Here is an 18909-nt window from a genome sequence, read left to right on the forward strand (position 1 = left end):
CATGTTTTTCTAATGCCCTGCGTTTTTTATCTCAAATTTGTCAGAAATTTCCTTTGGGGGAATTTACAGTAATTCTAGGGACATTTTTGTAGCTGAGCCTGCATAAAATTCATTCTTTAATCACCTCAGACAAGCTTTATATAAGATGCTGACCAGTGCTCAAATGGGAAAAGGCAGGCCCTATGCTGCTACAAGAGCAGATTTGTTCCAAGATCTGCAATACGGGTAAGAAAGGAGATGACGTCTCCTACACCTCCCTCAAGCTGAAAAACTCCTTCCAAATCAAGCTGATGCTTTGGAAGTGCATTTCTGCAAGAAGAAGTAACTGTTTAATGGACACCACTGTGGAGAGAAGACAGAAAGAAAAGTAAAAATAGGAGAGATTAAAGTCTGGAAAAGTCTGGCTTCTTTGTAGAGCTGCTGCTTCATGCCAAACTTCTCTGAAGGAAAAAGGCTGGCAACACCTTTTGCCTATAGGTGCTTGTGTTGACACTTAGACCATGGTTGAGTCTCCTCAACCATGAGCTGGTATGGACTACTCATTCAAATACTGTTTTGACTTACAGTAGTATTTCAGGCTCTGCCACCCACAAAACACCAGAAAACATCACAAGGCTATCTGCTCTTTTGTTTTCACTTGGTCTTTTGCATGGAAATTCAGAGCACAAACTCAACATTATCCTCCAAGATTTTGGTTAATCAGCATGGTATCAAGTGTCTTCAGTCCCCTATAACCGACTTTTGACCAATCCAGCTCAAATCAGGAACATCTAATCTGTTCACTCCTCCCCATCCTGCCTTGGTTGACGGAAGATGAGGACCATTTGCCTAGCACTCTCACTACCCAATTAATGGTAGAAAAAGTGAAAAAAGCACCATGTTAGTGACTTGAAATTACACATGTTCTGTAGCCCTCATACATTCTGAAAGAATCACAAAAGTACCTTGTGATTTTAAATATTCTTAATAGCCGAACACATCTCAACACAGAAATGCCCAGAGGTGACATGATCTTCGTCTCAACCAGAATGGTTTCCAGGATTCCTCCACACACAATGAAACAGTCAAAGCGGTTGAAGAGGGACACAAAATAGGCCTGGAGACCAAGGCTGTACATCTTCAGTAGCATCTCTGCCGTGAAAAGAGCTAGCAGCACCTTATTGGCAGTGTCTCATGAAAAACAAACAGAAACAGATTAAGGAAACTTAATCAAAAGATCATAACAGATTAATTATTGACCCTCGCTTGTAAGAACCCCCTTCCGGGATCAGTCTGAAAGAGTAACGTTATCCAAGCTTGTTTGAAAGAGTAGACTTAAAAGGTGTGGGCATGTCATCTGCAGAAATGTTTTACAAGGATGCTTACAGCAATTCTTATGCATTGCAGATACAGCTGTGATGTATTATACAACCGCACAACCTCCACGGCAGGGATATGCCTTCCTGTGCTCAATCTCCCATCACACTTGTCATCTGCAGATGGGAGCGGGAATAGAAGAGCTGCTGTGCTACCTGCTGTTGCTTAATTAAGCCTTTCAGCTGCTCTCACGTCCAGTGAGGATTCAACTGTTCTGAAGAATGAAGAATTTAAAAACTCATTCTTTGCCACTTTGCTGGTAGTTAGAATTTATCATAAATGCAGTTTCACAGAATCACAGAATCACAGAATGGCTTGGGTTGGAAGGGACCTCAAGGATCATGAATCTCCAACTCCCCTGCCACAGGCAGGCACCAACCTCCCCATTTAATGCTAGGCCAGGCTGCCCAGGGCCCCATCCAACCTGGCCTTGAACACCTCCAGGGACGGGGCATCCACAACCTCTCTGGGCAGCCTGTTCCAGCACCTCACCTCTCCCTCTGTAAAGAACTTCCCCCTGATGTCCAATCTAAATCTCCCCTCCCTCAACTTAAACAATTTCCCCTTGTCCTGCAGTTATCAACCCTTTCAAAGAGTTGATTCCCCTCCTTTTTGTAGGCTTCCTTTAGGTACTGAAAGGCTGCAATGAGGTCACCCTGCAGCCTTCTTTTCTCCAGGCTGAACAAGCCCAGCTCCCTCAGCCTGTCTTCATAGGGGAGGTGTTCCAGTCCCCTGATGATCTTTGTGGCCCTCCTACTTTTCCAGGGGAAGACCCTGGAAAACTTATAGATTCCAGAAGCCATCCATAAATTAGAAATCCAATGGCTGCAGATATTCATTTAGCATAAGCTCCTGATTTCACTTACACCCAGTGGAACATCACTTTGGCTAAAAATGAGGGATTCATATCTTCCCCGAAACCTCTTCTTATGCGGGTTGATGTTTTGTTGTGCTGTTTAAGATCCTCCTCAGAAAGGGGACTACTTGCAGCTGCACATGTTCCTTTTACACTCTGTAGCCTAATAGCCTAACACACCAGCTTCTCCCACAGCCCTCTTTCTTAACACTGAACAAAACAAACAGAACCATCACTCTCTCCTCACCTTGAACCTCAGTGAGCCAGTCTGGCTGGTTGTAGTGTTCAGAAGCAATGGTAAGGGTGTTGAGAAACACAAGGAAGATCACCAACCAGTAGAAAACATTGGACTTGACAGCAGCACGGCACTTTCGTCTGCAGAATCGATTCCATCGGCGCCAATAGCGACTTGAAAAATTAGAAAAGGAAAAGTGCTTTTTAGACAGAGATCTTTAGGCTACTGCAAATCTCTGTGAGAGAGACTCTGGTCTTGATTCATTGCTTGAAAATGGTAGGGAATAACTTTAAAGTTCACCCTGAGAAACATGCTCTTACTCTCATCTGAGTCGACAGCTGTGATCATCGTTTCTTTAGCTCTAGGAATGAAGTTAGTCCTAAACCAATTTGCAACATTTAAGGGTGAATAAACCTCTTCAAGCAATATCTTAATCTGATTAAGACATCTATCACAGCTACCCTAAGATGTCTTTCAGTCCAATTCCCACAAAAATCATTATTCTTCCTCTATATAATGCCTGTGGCCTGAAATCGAACTTGGCCCAGCATTGGGATAGTCAATGAAAAGATTCCCACTGTGTACAATGGGAGGTGTACAATTGGAGAGTGAGATAAAATATAATACTCATAGAAGGTATCCAGCAGTTGGCAATGATCAGAAACTAGCGTAATTCCAGAGCTAACTCTGAACAGAAAGATTTAGGGGACCTCAGTACCTTACCTTTTTGCCTGGAGCTAAGGATACCATTTGTTAATCAACAGATCTTTTAAAGTTTGCCTTCCAAGAAGACGTTCTCTTGTGTCACTGATTTCTGAGGGTAATTACCAACCACAGAAGATATTTAAAGCTAATTACACACCTCCTACTCGTCAGAATTTAACTTGCATAGCAACCAGTCTCCAGGCAACACTTGCCACTGTATAATAAAACTAATAGTTTTATATAGATATTATATACATTATACACATAGGTGTCCGTTGTGCTCTTCAGATGCACACATAAACATTACAGGACAGAGGGGGAGAGAAAATCTCTTGGTTAGTCTTTTCTTACATATAATTTCCAGTGATAAACTGTGGCCATACTTGAGGTCAGGGCTCAGTATATAGATAAAATAAAGCCAGGCAATGTGCACACTGCACACCGGCTGAGAATTTTGCAACAGCATTTCAACAGGCAATAAAATCCAGGCTGTTTTAGCTTTGTAATTAGCTTTGCATCTAGTCTTGGTAGCTCAAGCATTTAATCAGGGCTGCATGTTTAGCAAGTGGACTGTGGACAGGAAATGATCTTTCAATTTTCAAAATGGTCAGAACACTGATGTGTTTACATTCTCCTTAAACCATCAGCAATCTTACACAGTTTTGTGTGTATTTTGCACTAATGGAGAAGGAACATCACCATGTGGTGATACAAATGTTTTCTTGTGCTTACACTTGACATAATTAAATCCATGGACTGTATGAATGTGATCAAGTATGCAACACTCTGCAGAGGGATGCGTATTGGCAATACATACACATGCAGATTCCTGAATTTACATTACTGTCCCTTATTTAAGTAACATTTTAGTCCTTGTCTCAGTTCCTGTGAAAGCTAATTTACTTTTCTATAAAATTGACATTGAATTCAGAGTTCAATGGAGGCTGCTGGACTCCTGCAGAAGCGGCAGAAATGGAATGGGATGTCAACAGTGAAGTTACATGGATTTGGTCAGCTTTTACAGAGAAAACCCACAGACAATCACCAGCAGATTGATGTACATTGTTAAGAGCTTTAAGTCAACAGAAAGGGAAGTATCACCAGAAAAGCTTCACATGTCTCATAGTAAAAGAGAGCAATTCACAAATAATCTCAATATCAAACTTTGTCAGTTGAAAGACTTACAGTCAAGCAGCACAGAGTAATGGAACCCACTGTAGGAAACAGAACCTTGAGCTGACAGGGTTGATGTTATGGGCACAATGTAATTATGTGGTAGAACTTTTTTTCCTTCTGCTTTAATTTTTTATGGTTCAAGATGCAGAGGTAGCAATCAGATACGTACTTTTCAGTGAAATAGTCTCAGTAGTCCCTGTGCCTTATATCAGTATGAAATTTAGAAAAAGTATATTATTATTTAGTAGACGATTGACTAAAATCTACCAAATGTGGCAGCATGCCCTAGAATCAAGACTGTACCCCACAGATGCAGGAATAAGCCATTCCACAAGGTAAGGAACAAAATCAGTGCAAAGGAAGAAAACAAAAGTTACTTACCTAAATTTAGATTTGGAGATCCGATGCCTGAAAGATAAGAATTGCCATTAAAGTCTCTGAAGTTTTTCCATACCTCCTAAGGCTTTTATGAGAACAGCAACAGAAAGAAACAAGCTCAATTAATTTTTTGCATGTATACTCTTTTCCTTTGGAATCCCCCGTAGGCTCTGGACAGGATTAGGATTCCCCGATATCCAAACCTGTTTTTTGGTGGGAGTTATGAAGCAGAAGTCATGCTGTGATAGGAGTCTACCACCTACTAAGATCAGCAAATAGCCTTTTTCTTGGGTAAAAGTATGGCCTAAAGCTAGGGTTACTATACATCCGCTACTAAGTTTATTTTTTTAGTATGACTCTTTTTCTTTTAGTCACTAGTTGTTTATATACCTGTATTAAAATATACATGACATATACACACAGACATATTGCATTCACATATCACCTGTCACTTCAAGATGTATAAGCACATTATGAAATCATGGGGAAAATAATGTTTTCTTTTTCTCCTAGCAATTGAGGGAAAAGCAGTATACAGTGATTGTTTTACTTAGATAATAACACTCATATTTATTTGTCTTTGTTATCTGTGTAAAGCAATCTGAATTTAAATGGGCTGAACAATCAGAAATTCTGTCACTGTCAATGAAATTCTGGTTATTAAGCTCTCCTGAAAGTTGAGCCATGCTCAAACTATATACATGTCTGACTATCTAAATCCATGCACTCAGGATCATTCTCTTCAATGATGCCATTAGCTTTATACAAGAAGTCACAGGCAAAGCTAGAGACAAACCCTAGTTATATGGCTGCTATCTTGCCCTGCTTGCCCCTTGTCCTGTAAGTCCCAGAAACTCTTAGACTGTCTTGTGGTATGTACAATACTAGTACAGGCAGAGAGAGAACAAAGGTATGTGGATACAATGACATTCACCAGAGATGACTTAGGGAGCTTCAAAATCCACTACCAACAAAAGAAATGAAGATTTGGAGAGTGACTGTGAATAAGACTTTCCTGCTGAATGGAAGTATTTCTTAAGGTTCCCGCTATGATAGGAAAGTGATTCATTGTTGACAACAGTCAGCAATGGTCTCCCTGCACTGGCTTAAAAATGGAGCTGTGTTAGCAGACACAGGGGAAAGCAATTCTTAAAGCATCCAACGCTACCTCCTGTAGTAATCTTGAACCTGTTTGAGGACATTGGTCACCGACAAAAAATGATGGGTCAGTTTCCTTATGTGGAAGAGATTTTAGTGATAGAAGCATTTCACCAGCAGATGGTCCAAGTCAAAATAAATAAAAATAAAAGCTTTTGCACTGAATACATCCTTCTTGCTATGTCACAGGCAGCTTGTCTAGGCCACATACTAGGCAGCAGCGTGGTTTCAGACACATGCAAGAATTATTTTGATAAAGAAGAAATAATGCACTGGCTGAACAGAATGCTAAACTATGCTGAGGAGACAATGGAACTGTAATAAGAATGGCTGGTGAAGCACCTACACAGCATATCCTTAATGTTAATGCTATCCCACCATCTTACTGAGAAGTCCTGCTTAAAATGGCCTGCCTACTGTAATGGATCAGATTTACAGGCAACTGGAAGGATCAGACAAGGCCAGGAGAAAGAAAGAGAATAAAAATAGTGCAGTGTGAGACAAGGCTTGGTGCTGAAAAAAGAGAGGGAAGACTTTCACAGGAGAAAGCTTCAGGTGGGGTGGAAAGAGAGCAAGAAGGATATAATGGGGTACTCGACCAGTGGGAAGTAAAAGACAGGGAGTATGAAGTCCTCTGATGACCTCTCTGATGATGGCTTTCCAGTGAGGGAGCTCTGCTGCATTTAAGGGATCTTTTATTTATTTAAGCAGAAGAGATGTGGCAGGTGTAGTGTTCATCACACATGTGATAATTACATCTTTGGAGCATTATGAGCAACAGCCAAGTGCATTCAGTGCTCCGACAGGTTAGCTGTTCCCCCCGCCCCACTGCCTTACTGTTACGGCAGAAGGCTTTATCACAAGTGGGTGTGATATATATATAGAACAGGACAAAGGAGGAGGAAGAGATTTATATTTAGAGGCAGAATCCGAGAATGAAGTTGAGTTTTGGAAACACAAATTGTGCAATAACTGTTTTTTAAAATATTATGCCCTAATCTGAAACATATTTTTTACAATGACACCTGTGATCAAGAAGCCTTCACCTTTCAGAATGAGGGTTAACACCATACACAGAATGCACTTATGGCATTTTTCAAGTCATCAAATGGCCTCTTTGTGACATTCCAAACTGGCACTTGCCAGGGGTTCAGAATTAATCAGATTCTGTGGTATAGGTTTAAAGACAGATCTCTTGTACTCCTCATACCCTAGATGTTTTATGTCTTTGAAAGAAAGAAATCTTCCTCAGGTGGAGCTCTGATATGTCTTGAGAAATAGTTGTTGGTTATTTTTTCCAAATATGATATTAGAGCTTATATGACAAATATTTCAGATCACTACTGAGTGTTTTTGTCATAGGATCCATGTAACTCAGATTACATCTTAAAAAAGATGAAATCAGAAATCAGGCCTTTACCATTTGAGTAGCTATGTTCAATTTTCTAAAACTCTTCTAAACCTTACCTGGTTAAGGTAAAGTTACCACATGCGGATAAAACAGTGAAACATAAAAATTTTATCAGCATAAGCTTGGGACAATGAGCACAATTCAGATATATCAGATTCAGAGATATCCCATATTCTGAGAGATAAAGCAGCACAACAAAACCTTGGAAAGCATTCTTCCCTTTCTATCTTCCTGCTGATGGAAGGGCATTTCTTTGTTCTAGTAGGGATGTTGGAATCCCTGAAGAATAGATGCCCACCCTATTCCTACACATTCCTAGGACAAGAGTATACAGTGACATAACATTTTCATTTCTTAATAGCCTCTCAGTAAAATGGAGTCTTAGGGATAAGTTCTACCCTCAGCTACATCTCTGCAATTTGTCCTGAAGCAATGGACCTCCAGCTTGCTATCTTCGCTACAATACAATTAATACTGCAGTATTATACAGTGATACACAATGATCATTTCTCATTTCTGTCCATTTATTAAAAGCTTCAAGCAAAACACTCTGGCCCCAGAGAACTTGAACTATGAAGTGGATTGAAATCAAGCACTGAAGAGCATGCTGACCCAAAGGAGTGATGCTGGGTTTAAGACAGAGGTGGCTGTTTGCTAGCAGCAATAAGAATCTAAACAATATCCTTAAGGAAACTGGATCTATCTATTTTAAAGTTTAGGTGGTTTGCTATTTATTAGGCCTTCTTGATCTGGGAAACAGACTGGAGAAACAGGCCAGCACTTAAAAGTGAGAGAATAGCCCTGCTCCCCCTTTGGCAAGTCACAGGTAAGGCCTGTCACAAAATGTGAAGCAGGAAGATAATGCCTCCTCCACAAGGGCATGCTGCTGTCCTGAGACACGTACCTAGAACTGACGGTGAATAACAAGAATGCCATGCTTATAAATAAACTGGAGAGCAGTAGTGAATGCTGATATGAAAGGGTTGCTGCCATGTGTTTTCCTTCTAAAGTCAGCAGAGGTTTCAGAGCTTTTGGCAAACTCTTCTTTCCGCAGCTCCTGATGTGATTGAGAATTTGGTCCTCAAAGGAATCTATCTTCTCATTAGGTCAAAACCAATGGCAACTGTACTGAACCTGAAAGCAAAATGACCCTTTCTGCTTTACCACTGGCTGCTATGCTGATTATTGCAAGAGTTGCGTAAGGAGCTGTTGTACAGACAGAAAAGCACCAAAGGAAAATCACCAATGGTTTGGCTGCCAAGGAAAGCTTCCATTGTCTATATTATTTTAAGGACATTGCATTTTCTGAAAAGCCAGTGTAGATTGTTCATTTTATTCTATCCTCTTTTACTTTTTTAATCCTCTTCGGTGGAAAAGCAATTGCACTGTCCCCCAAATATATGGAAATCCCATCCAAGGTGAAAGTGCCAAGTGGCTTATTATTTCAGGGAAAGCAGATCATTTTAAGTTCTCTTCCTCTTTGAGCTCAAGTGCTTCAGTTTTCTACCACAGCTCCGTGAAACTTAAGTTTCCACAAAGGTCTCTTTTTAGCTAAGACATACTTATAAAAGCAAGTTCTATTGTGGCACTCCAGGTCTGCATGGTTGTATTAGAAAATTAGCATTCTGGTATTGGAAGATTATATACGCTGCCATCCTGCGCAGAACAGATTACTGTTGATTATGAGCAACAGCCTACCGGCAGGAATTTGAGGCCTGCTGAGCCTCAAAGAGGCTCAGAGAAACTACTCACTACTAGGCATAAGGCTGTCCTGTAAAGAGAAACCCATCGTTCCTAGTTTTGGGTTTATCTCACTGATACTTGTAGAGAAAACACATTTCTTTGTACCTGGAGGCAACAGGTTATTAAAGTTGTGACACGCCACAATTAAGATAAGTAAGTTCCACTTCCTGACCTTGAGGATAAAAGCTGTTGTGTTTCTACTTCAGGACAGATGTCAGTGCAGTACAAGGCAATGTCATGACAGAGATGACATGCTGTGGAATTTGTGGGACATTTTTCAGTGCTCCATGGAACCCCACAAGACCTTTTTTTTAAAAAAAAATTTGGACACATGTTAAAGATAGCATCATTTTAGGAAGGAAAATACTCCTTCCCACAGCTCGCCTGATGGCAGCGGAATTACTAAGGATGAATACGAACAAAGTTTGTGTTTGCTTGTTTGTTTTAGTTTTAAGAAGCTGGATTTACACACTAAGCAAAAAGATTAGATACTACATTCCTCCTGAAACTCCTGCTGGTTTAAATCTGGCACTGCTCCAGACAGCACAGATGATAGTATGGATACTATAGGAAGAAAAGCTCCTTTGAAACAATCAGTAGGAGACAGCGTGTGTTTGAGAGGTAGTCTCCTGATCTCACGTAGCATATGTCTCTGTGGAGCTGAGAAAGGCTGTCAGGGAAGATCTCCTTTTCCAAAAGGCATGCTTGAGACTGGCAGCTCAAGCAGATCTTTCTGTCATTCACAGATGATGCCTTTCAAAGCTCTGCAGCTTTTTATAAGAACAAAAAGAACAGCCAGTAATACGGAGTTATCTTTAATAAAAAGACATTCTCCTTCAGTCTCCTAGGTACGTTTTCTTTTTATCACATGGATATTCAGATGGCAAGGTCCGCCTGTAACCATGGTGGTGGTGTTGCTGAGGTGATTAAATGCCCTAACAGCTTGATGCCACTAAATAAATAAACATATTACCTCTGCCTCGAAATCTCCCTGATGCTTCAGTCATGTCTAGCTGCAGCTTGCCCAGTGCAATTTCTGACCCCCAGGAAGAACGTGTTTATAGCAAGACAGTGGGGACTTCTGGCCATTGGGTGACTTTAGTAGGCTGGTCAAAATCAAAAATCATCTGAAACTCAACACATGAAACTCAAAGCTGAACAGAAAACTTCTCTAGCCATTTCAGTTCTAAAAGACAAACTTCAGAATGCAGAGGAGTGCTCAAGAGTCTGGGCTTAACCTTCAACTACAGTAAATCAGGATGTCATGATCACAATCATTAACACTTACTGAAAGTTCACTGGTACTATGTGAAGAACACATTTGAAAAACCCAACTTCCCAGAAGAACTACTTCTATCCTTGAACAGCACTGAGTTATTATTGGATACTGGCCAAATCCTAATGCTCTAAGTCATGTTCCACCAACGTTACTTACTCTCAAATCAGTTCTGAAATCCCTGCTTACATTTTGTATATTACTGATGGAATCAGAGTTCAAGACAAATCAAAATTTACCCATAAGAGAGGAATTTGCAGCTCCACAAATTTACAAAACCAGGAAGCACTGACAAATTTGTATTTTGATCCACACTTTCAAATGCAAAGATACAGTCATTCATTTTCCTGGTCGAAGGCTCCCATTCATCTCTTGGAGATGAAAAGCAATCTCCCTGAGGCCTTGAGGATTTTGAATGTCCTTGGGTAGGGGGGGGGGGTTTAAAAAAATCCCCTTCTCAATAACAGATTTCAATTTCCCTACTATATGCCTACTATATGGAATGAGGCAAGGAAACTGTTTTTCTCTCTCAATCTTATATGTACTGCTTTGGTGACACTTAGGCACAATTTTAAGATTTACAACATGGGAAGAAGAAACAAAGTTCCATTTTCTTGTCGTCTTTCTTTGCTTTGTTAAAATGCATTGGATACAGCCATTCCTCTCCTAACACTGTGGGCATAGTGTGCACTGTGTCAGACCATAGGACTGTCATTCTCCTGTGGATATGTTGGATCATTTTCAGTAAACTACATTCTAAGTCATGTTTATGTTTAGAATTGGGTTAAACTTCAGTTCTCCTGGCCGCATTCCAATTTACAGAATTATGTTCTCCTTGCCAAAATTCCCCGTACTGTTTCAGCGCAAAACAAGTTATCTATCATACACCTCCTTATACACTCATGTCCTTTCTCCTTATGTTTTTAAACACCTGTCACATTTTACCCCGAAGGTAGCTAAACTCTAACACTGTGAAAACAATTGCTACACATACAGTTCATGAAGTGTTTTAGGATCCTCTGGGATTAAGGACATTAAATGAATGCAAGCTGTAATATTAAAAATATATGCAACTTTATATTAACAGTTCCCATTGTTGTTGGCACTGTGTAGCACCAGGGGACCCATTGTGTTAGGAACCATAATTGCAGAAGAGAGATAGTTCTCCAAATCAGATCCAGCTGGAAGAAGTGGTCACATATCCAGCTGCTGCTTCCTATTATGTGACAAGAGCACAGGCAGCTAAGTGAGGTGCTAAAGAGAGAGCTCTAACTGCCTTACTGCTGTGAATAGACCTTGACTGGTTCCTTCTGAAAAGAGTTCATAATCTAAACCAGACTCAGCAGGTAGACAACAGCAAGCAGGCGAAGGAATGCTATCATACTTTCTTCTAGCGTTTGTAAGCCACTGGCTGACACTTCCAGGAAAGCAGACTGAATTTATAACATATTCCACACATCACGTCTTATAATGCAGATAACATTGCTTCCTTTTCAGTCTGCAGAGGAGAAGGCCAGGGGTGTTTGAGGGAGGTACAATCAAGGTTTATGAAATCATGAAAGTGATAGATTAGCTGAATGCAGAACTGTTGATCATCGAATCTCACAGTACAAGGAAGAAAGGGCATTGACTGAAAGTAGTAGTATATCAGCTTAGAACAGATACACTAAACTACTTGTCTACACAGCAGGTAGCGAACAGCTGAAACTTGCTGCCACAGGAGACTGTGAGGATAGGCAGCATTAGCAGTTTCAGATAAATCCATGGCTGACAGGTCCATAAACGGCCTCTCAAGGCAAAAATGAGAAGCATCTCCTCTAAGATCTCTAACACAAAATCATGAATTCAGGAGCAGAGAAGTGGAATAAAAGGCAGGAAAAGACCAGGCTTGCATGCTTCCCCTCCTGTTACTGTCAGGGTCTGAACACTGGACCACAGGCCTAACAAAACAGAATTCTTCTTAGGTAGTTATGATCAGCAGTTCATCAAACAGAAGGGCTCAAAGTATGTCCAAGGACAGGACAGAGCCTCAAAGTATTCCAGCACAGTGCTTAGTCCAGTTTTTACAGAAATTAAAGAGGGTAAACATATTTCCAGGCAGCATAAGGTCCATTCTTATTTAAGTAATGCAAAAGGGAAGAAAGGACTCCTCTGGTCTATTCATGCTCACAGTGAAGCTAAAAAACATATCTTACAGTATAAACGTCTTCCATAAGTGCTATCTCACATGTTGTTGAGTCTGTCTACTTACTACAGTGGTGTAATTTTGAGAAGGCTTTACCCCCTCCCAATTGCTGTGTTTTATTTTTCACTATGATGTGCTCAGCACTTTAAGGGTATAATTCAAGCTGCAGGATGGAAGCTATCATGTGTATTTCAATTACAAGGCACTGTAAAGTGCAGAGGAGCCATTAGAGAAATTAAAATATACTGGTCAATTCCACTGTTTGGTCTGCATATACTGAATTTGATTAACTGTCACTAAAGACCAATTTTAAAATAAGAACACTTATCCATTAGTTCTTCTTTTAGCTACTACGCAAACCCAGCTCTGCTTATTGTAGGAATTCTGTGATTTATTTATATCTGTGTAATCCCAGAGGCTATCTACTAACATCCAGAGTGAGTTTACATTGCAATTAAGATAAGAACTGGGATTAACAGATTTTCTCCACCCTCTTTTCACCCGTAGTGTGGTTTCCTTCCCCTTAACGAGTTTAACATTTGCCTTGGCTTTAAACCACCAAGCTCAAGCCAGCACCTGCACACATATAACTGTGTATATGTACTCACGCTAGCCTAGCACCGCAGTTTTCTCCTTCAATATCTGTTCCAGGGACGTTGTCTGTGTTCACGGACTCGGTCTCACTGGTGGGCATGCTCACTGTAAGAGTCAAAGGGAAGAAAAAGAGAGGGTTCGCCATTAGAACCTGACACATCTATTAATGAATCACATCAGTCTTATTGAAAAGACCCTCCGCTGCAGCTCCAGAGGATCAAGCGTTTAGCTGAGCAAGTCTACTGCCTCCCTGCACAAACAAGGCTGGGCTGGTAGACTTTTGGAATACACACTGCTTACTCAAATGCTAAAGAAAGGGAAAGAATCAGCTGCTTGCTTTCTTTTTGAGTCAGTTCCTAGGAACTGTTATGAATGAGAATCACTAAAAACGAGAGAACCTGGCAAAACCAAGAAATAAGCATTTGCTTAATTCAATGAAAACTTAGGAAGATGCCTCTTCACCTGCACCAGCACAACCGTTTTACTACCCTTTCCAGTCTCTTCTGGAGTGGAGTGCAAATAGCAAGTACCAGACTCAGAAGGAATCAGATAAAAGGTTTCAGTTGGCCTGATAGCAAGTTCCACATAAATAATACTGATGGCCCAGGTACTGTATACCACTGTTAATGGGTTTTAACCTTGCATTTAGAGCCTGAACTTATAGGGGTAAAGAGGGGAATTCAAACTCTCAGACCCTTTCAGATATTACCAACAAAGAAACTAATTAATATAAACTGTGGCAGAGATTTTATTTTGACAGTCATCAAATTAGAACTGGACAGAATCTCCTACACTTTTACAGAAATATAATGAAATAACCATCAAATGAAAGCAATCTTAGGTGTGAACCTATTTCATTAGGATTCAAGAAGGTGTCACATCTTCTATGCGTTATGAAACCTTAATATTTTATTTGCTTCTGTAGATGAAAAAGATTCACTGTTTCCATTACATGAATTTCTCCCAGCTCCTATATGAACTGTAACTCCTTCAACATACTAACATTCAACATATGGTGGAAGAAAGGACAGCATTCAATGTGTCTCTTCCCTTTTCACCTCTTTTCAAATATACAGAAAATGACATTTTCAACGAGTAATGGAAGAGTTAGGCCTCTGAGATGGGATGTATATCACAGGTGAGTCTTGACAGTACACGCTATTAGCTGTGGGAGAAGCTTTAATAGCTTGTCAAAATAGGTTACTCATTAATAAAAAGTATCTAATAGTAAGTCCTTGATTAAAAAATAAAAAAAGGAGAGACAGAGTAAATATGCTCTGCATTCCAGTTGGGCAGATATTTAATGAGCTATGGGCTCAGAAATCCTTTCAGAAGCTACAAAGATATCAGAAGGTTCTTCCAAAGAGGTACTGGGTTCTTGCTTTGAAAGCATTATGGCAGAAATGCCTTTCAAAATCTTTCCTGCACACAATCCCAATAATGCAAGTGCTTCCAACATATGTCTTTGGAAATCTGTAAGTTCTTGTATTGTGTTATTCAGGAACACAGACCATATGAAATAATGGTCTCTCTAGCACTCTTGACATAACCATGAAATACTGTACTCTAATGGTGCCTGTTTCTTTACAAAGACTAGATGTTTTAACAAATCTTGTCTGTTCAGAAAGATGAATAAAGAAATCAACTGGATTCATATTTTGATGTGCACAGAAGAGTCAAATAAACTGTAAGAAAAAGAGACATTCATAATTAAAATCTTCAAATTTTCAATCCAGATGAAGCCCATCAGGAAAAAAAAACAAACAAACACCAAAACATTGATATTTGGTATGCCATCTTTGAGGATGAGGTAAAGCACTTTCAAGACATATTTGAGCTTATTTGCAAATGGGAAACAATCTTGAAGACATTAGCAAGAGATTGATTTGCAGAACAGCTTATTATCTTAAGTGCATGAAGAGGACACTGCACAAGCAATAGCAAAAGCAAGGCACGCACATGCAGAAATACACAAAGATACATTATGTGTCAGTCTTTATAGAGATATATAGACAAACACACATACAAATATGCGTAGTGTGGACACCAAGTGCAGTGGAACATTACCATGGGTTTCTGTGGAGTGACTAAACCAAGAAAACTTTTCTTTCTTCTTATCAGGCAAGCCAGCTGGAGTGCTTCCTTTCACAGACAAGATGGTCAAGTACCAGGAACAAGACATCAATAGAGAACATGCAGCCAGTGACAGGCAAAAGAAAAAAACAAGGAACTCAGCTTGCACATGACATCCACTTCTCTCAAAAAACTTCATCACGTGAATTAAAAGTACGAAATGAAAAAATAAGATATATAAAAATAAAAAACATTATATCAGACCATCAGAGGATAACCTCCCCTTGCTTTGTGCTCTTTTTAAAATTTATCTTCTGAGAATAATAAGTGGTTGAATTGAAGTTTATGGGTGAAATCATTTTTCCAATGATTTCAATGGCAAAAGTCTTCTTGTTTGACTGTCTGACTACTGAAATCAATAAGTCTAAGGCACTCACAACATATCCCAAAGTTTTCCTCTAATCTTTAGTTCCAGGATCTGGACCAGCCCATTTTTGAATCAGATTTCTCATTCTTTTTTTCCTAAATTTTTCCCATATCAAGAAACTTTTCAAAAGTGATGGAGATGCTAAAGAAAAATTGTTGGGATAATTACATTTCTCAGTCTTTTCTCTGTCTTTTCCATGGTTCAGGCTAGTTGCTGACACTAACTCCCAAGCATTCACTGCACTGCACTGTTGGTAAATGTTAAGGACAGTAAAAAGTACTACAAAGCTATCATGTATAAGAAGAAAGAGGGCCAGAAGTTAAAGGCCAGGATGGACAGGAGATGTGGACCGTAATCTCAAACATGGTATGTTCTCAGCAGGACAACCACTTAATTTTATGTGGCACCTCACATCATCTTCAGTATCATGGATAGTCATGTGCATAGCTGCTATGAGGTTCATTTAGGCCAGTTAAAAAATCCTGAAAACTGAAGTTGCCACAGAAGATTTATGTATAAACTGGGGCTGAATATGAGATGAAGTAGACCAACTGTTGCCCACACAGCTTTCTTTCTGATTCAGTTCTCAGAGACGCAGACCTTTTGCCCACACCCCAGCTCCAGTCTAGAAGCAAGGCAGGCATTTTCTGCAGTCAGAGTAATTAATTATTGGAACTATGCACCAACAATGTTGGTAGTGAATCCACCACAAGAATGTTTTAATCATGAAGAGATGTTTTTCTAAATGGTGGGCTCTAGTCCAGACCAGAGCTATCAGGATCATGCTATATGGACTATGCCATCTCAGTGACTTCTTCCTCTTTGTAATTTTGGAAGTTGAGACAAAAGTGCATTTCCTCCTATCTAGACACAAAGTGACTTAGTGATGGAAATTCTGGTGCCTCACCTCCTGCTCCATATGTGATCAGTGACATATGCACTCTTACAAGAGCTGTTTGCTGTCAAGTTCAAAAAATCAACTCCTTGTACCCAGATCAGAGGTCCCCACAGGGCTGGGTTCTGCCAGATGCAGTGTGGGCCTTGACCTTCAAGTAGATCCATAGGTATTCCATCTACCACAGGCTTTGCCTTGCAAGGCAATTCAGTATCCAAACTACACCACAGGCATTGTATCCTCACGCGCACAGTTCAATTGCACACCTGATACCTTGGGATATTAAGTTATACCTTAGGGTTGTAGTTGAATGACTGAATACCTATACTGTAGAAGGTGACTCCTCAGCACATGTGAGAGCAGGTTGTTAAAGGAATGAGAAGACATTTCCACCAGACAGTTTGCCTTTGCAGGACTGCACCAGGAACAGCAGTGCAGCTAACAGTGAGATGAGCACACTGAGATGGCAGTTTGCCTCAACCAAACCAAACCAAGCCATACTATTCCAAACCACTGCAGTGAACTACTAACAACCACACAGGGCTAGAATACCTTTGAGCAGCCTGGTCTAGAGGTTGACCCTACCCACAGCAAGGGGGTTGAAACTAGATGATCTTTAAGGTCCTTTTCAACCCAGGTCATTCTATGATGATGCCATAGAAGATATGCAATCATGGTGGCTTTGCTTACATTGCGATCTTTTTCTGAATTTATCTTTAGTGATCACATCCATAATTCACTCAGGTTGATGGAATCTCCCATTAATTACACGTTTCCAAGGTAGCATAGGAACTTCTTTCCAAAGGGAAGTGAAACAGCTTTTAAACCATGCAGGTATTTCATGATTTTGATAGAGTGCAAACCATGACGACCAGTATGTTTTATACTCTACAGTCGCTGAAATATTTGCACTTCTTACATCTCTCCACAGCATGGTTCATCTCTGAATACAGTATTTTCCTCCTGGACTACCTAAACTCTGATTTCATATTACTTACATAGCATTCCTACAGCAACTAAAGCAGCAAATGCTGTCTAGCTGCTTCCTTAAAAATAAACCTGAGATAAGCTTCATGTTGTGTTAATTCTAGCTCTGAAACCTAGTGGACAGAAATAAGGACAAAGTCTGCAGTCTATGAATGGTTGTAGGCAGATGTGCAAGACCCTTTGAGAGCCTCTGTTCCATGTCACCGGCATCAAGCTTTGATACCAGCCCTACACTTGCACTAACATATGTCCCTCCAACCAAATGCCCTGTGGACATGTAATAAATTACTAGATGGCAGGTTGCCAAGAGATAGCCAGCTGCTCAAGTAAAAAGATAGACAGCACTTTCAAATCCCCTTCAAAGTAGCACTGAAATATTTTGTGCCTTTCCACACTTAGGGAATAATATATAGTTGCATTTCAGAAACATCACTACCACTGTTGCATTTTGCATTTGTGGCAGTATTGTCATCTTGACAGTGGAGGTAATTCTAATATTCAAATTTATCTCCATGGATTATAATGTTGCCACACTTGCTTGTTGCTGAATCTGACTTTAATGAATCTTGCTGTGAGAATTTAAAACCTGGATAAGATGATCCCTGGGCAAAGGATACCAGGTTCCACAAACATAGACAAAGCACACACATGTCACAGATGTTGATAGGATACATTACTAAATGACTATGCAGATCTTGATGTTAATTTTAGAACTGGATATGTGAGAAGCTGCATTGCCTGACTTGACATCTCTGATTCTATTTGAGCTATTTGAGTTAAGCTCCAGAGACAGACAGGTTCCTGTCACAGGTTTTCTGAGTGGCTCCCTCTGCCGCATGGACAGGCTGGGCATTTACCTTAGACACCTACACTGGGTACCGCACTTGGAACAGTGAGATAAGTCAACAGTGTGTTCACTCCTATTCAAAAAGACCTGCAGTGAGTTTTCAGATTAAGAAAAGGAAAAATACACCTCAGTGTGTATTCTGAAGTGCTCATTAGGACTCCAATTCTTCCAGCACTCTAATTTCTGCTGGTATTGAATGACACTGCAAAATAAGGCCTAAGTCACCCCTTTTGCCCATGCTGCTAGTTGAGATCAGATTAACCTGATGTCACTGCCACTTTATTGTGTAACCTTGGCCATATGACCAAGTCTTTCCCACATATCTGTTCCATTTCTCTAAAATGGGGATTATAATTCTGCACTCACCTTGCAAATCCTTTTGAGATCTGTGGATGAAACATATTACACTAAGCCCTAAGTACTATAGCTATTACTGATGCTAATGCCTCCCAAGTGGGAATCCGCAGAACTATAAAGCAAATCGAAAGAGCAAAGAAGTCTTGTGAATTCTCCAGCTGAGATTTAAGATTTTTTTTCCATCAAGCACAACAAGAATAAATTGAAGTATTCAGGCTGCTCCCTTTACCAGAGTGTGCATCAAGTGAAT

The 18909-nt window shown here is 40.1% G+C and overlaps 1 protein-coding gene across 1 annotated transcript in view; it reads right to left on the bottom strand.

Annotated features, from left to right (window-relative positions):
• The window catches only part of CACNA1C (calcium voltage-gated channel subunit alpha1 C), a gene marked incomplete at both ends in the record, with an annotated part of 471149 nt that overhangs the window by 103593 nt on the left and 348647 nt on the right, over nucleotides 1–18909 (bottom strand). Inside the window, 4 exons of the mRNA XM_079548089.1 lie at nucleotides 945–1170; nucleotides 2460–2620; nucleotides 4710–4736; nucleotides 13088–13178. Of these exons, the coding sequence (XP_079404215.1) occupies nucleotides 945–1170; nucleotides 2460–2620; nucleotides 4710–4736; nucleotides 13088–13178 (505 nt within the window). The remainder of the gene's footprint in view (nucleotides 1–944; nucleotides 1171–2459; nucleotides 2621–4709; nucleotides 4737–13087; nucleotides 13179–18909) is intronic.

This window comes from Tetrao urogallus, assembly GCF_951394365.1.
Source record: "Tetrao urogallus genome assembly, chromosome: 1".
Classification (NCBI taxonomy): domain Eukaryota; kingdom Metazoa; phylum Chordata; class Aves; order Galliformes; family Phasianidae; genus Tetrao; species Tetrao urogallus.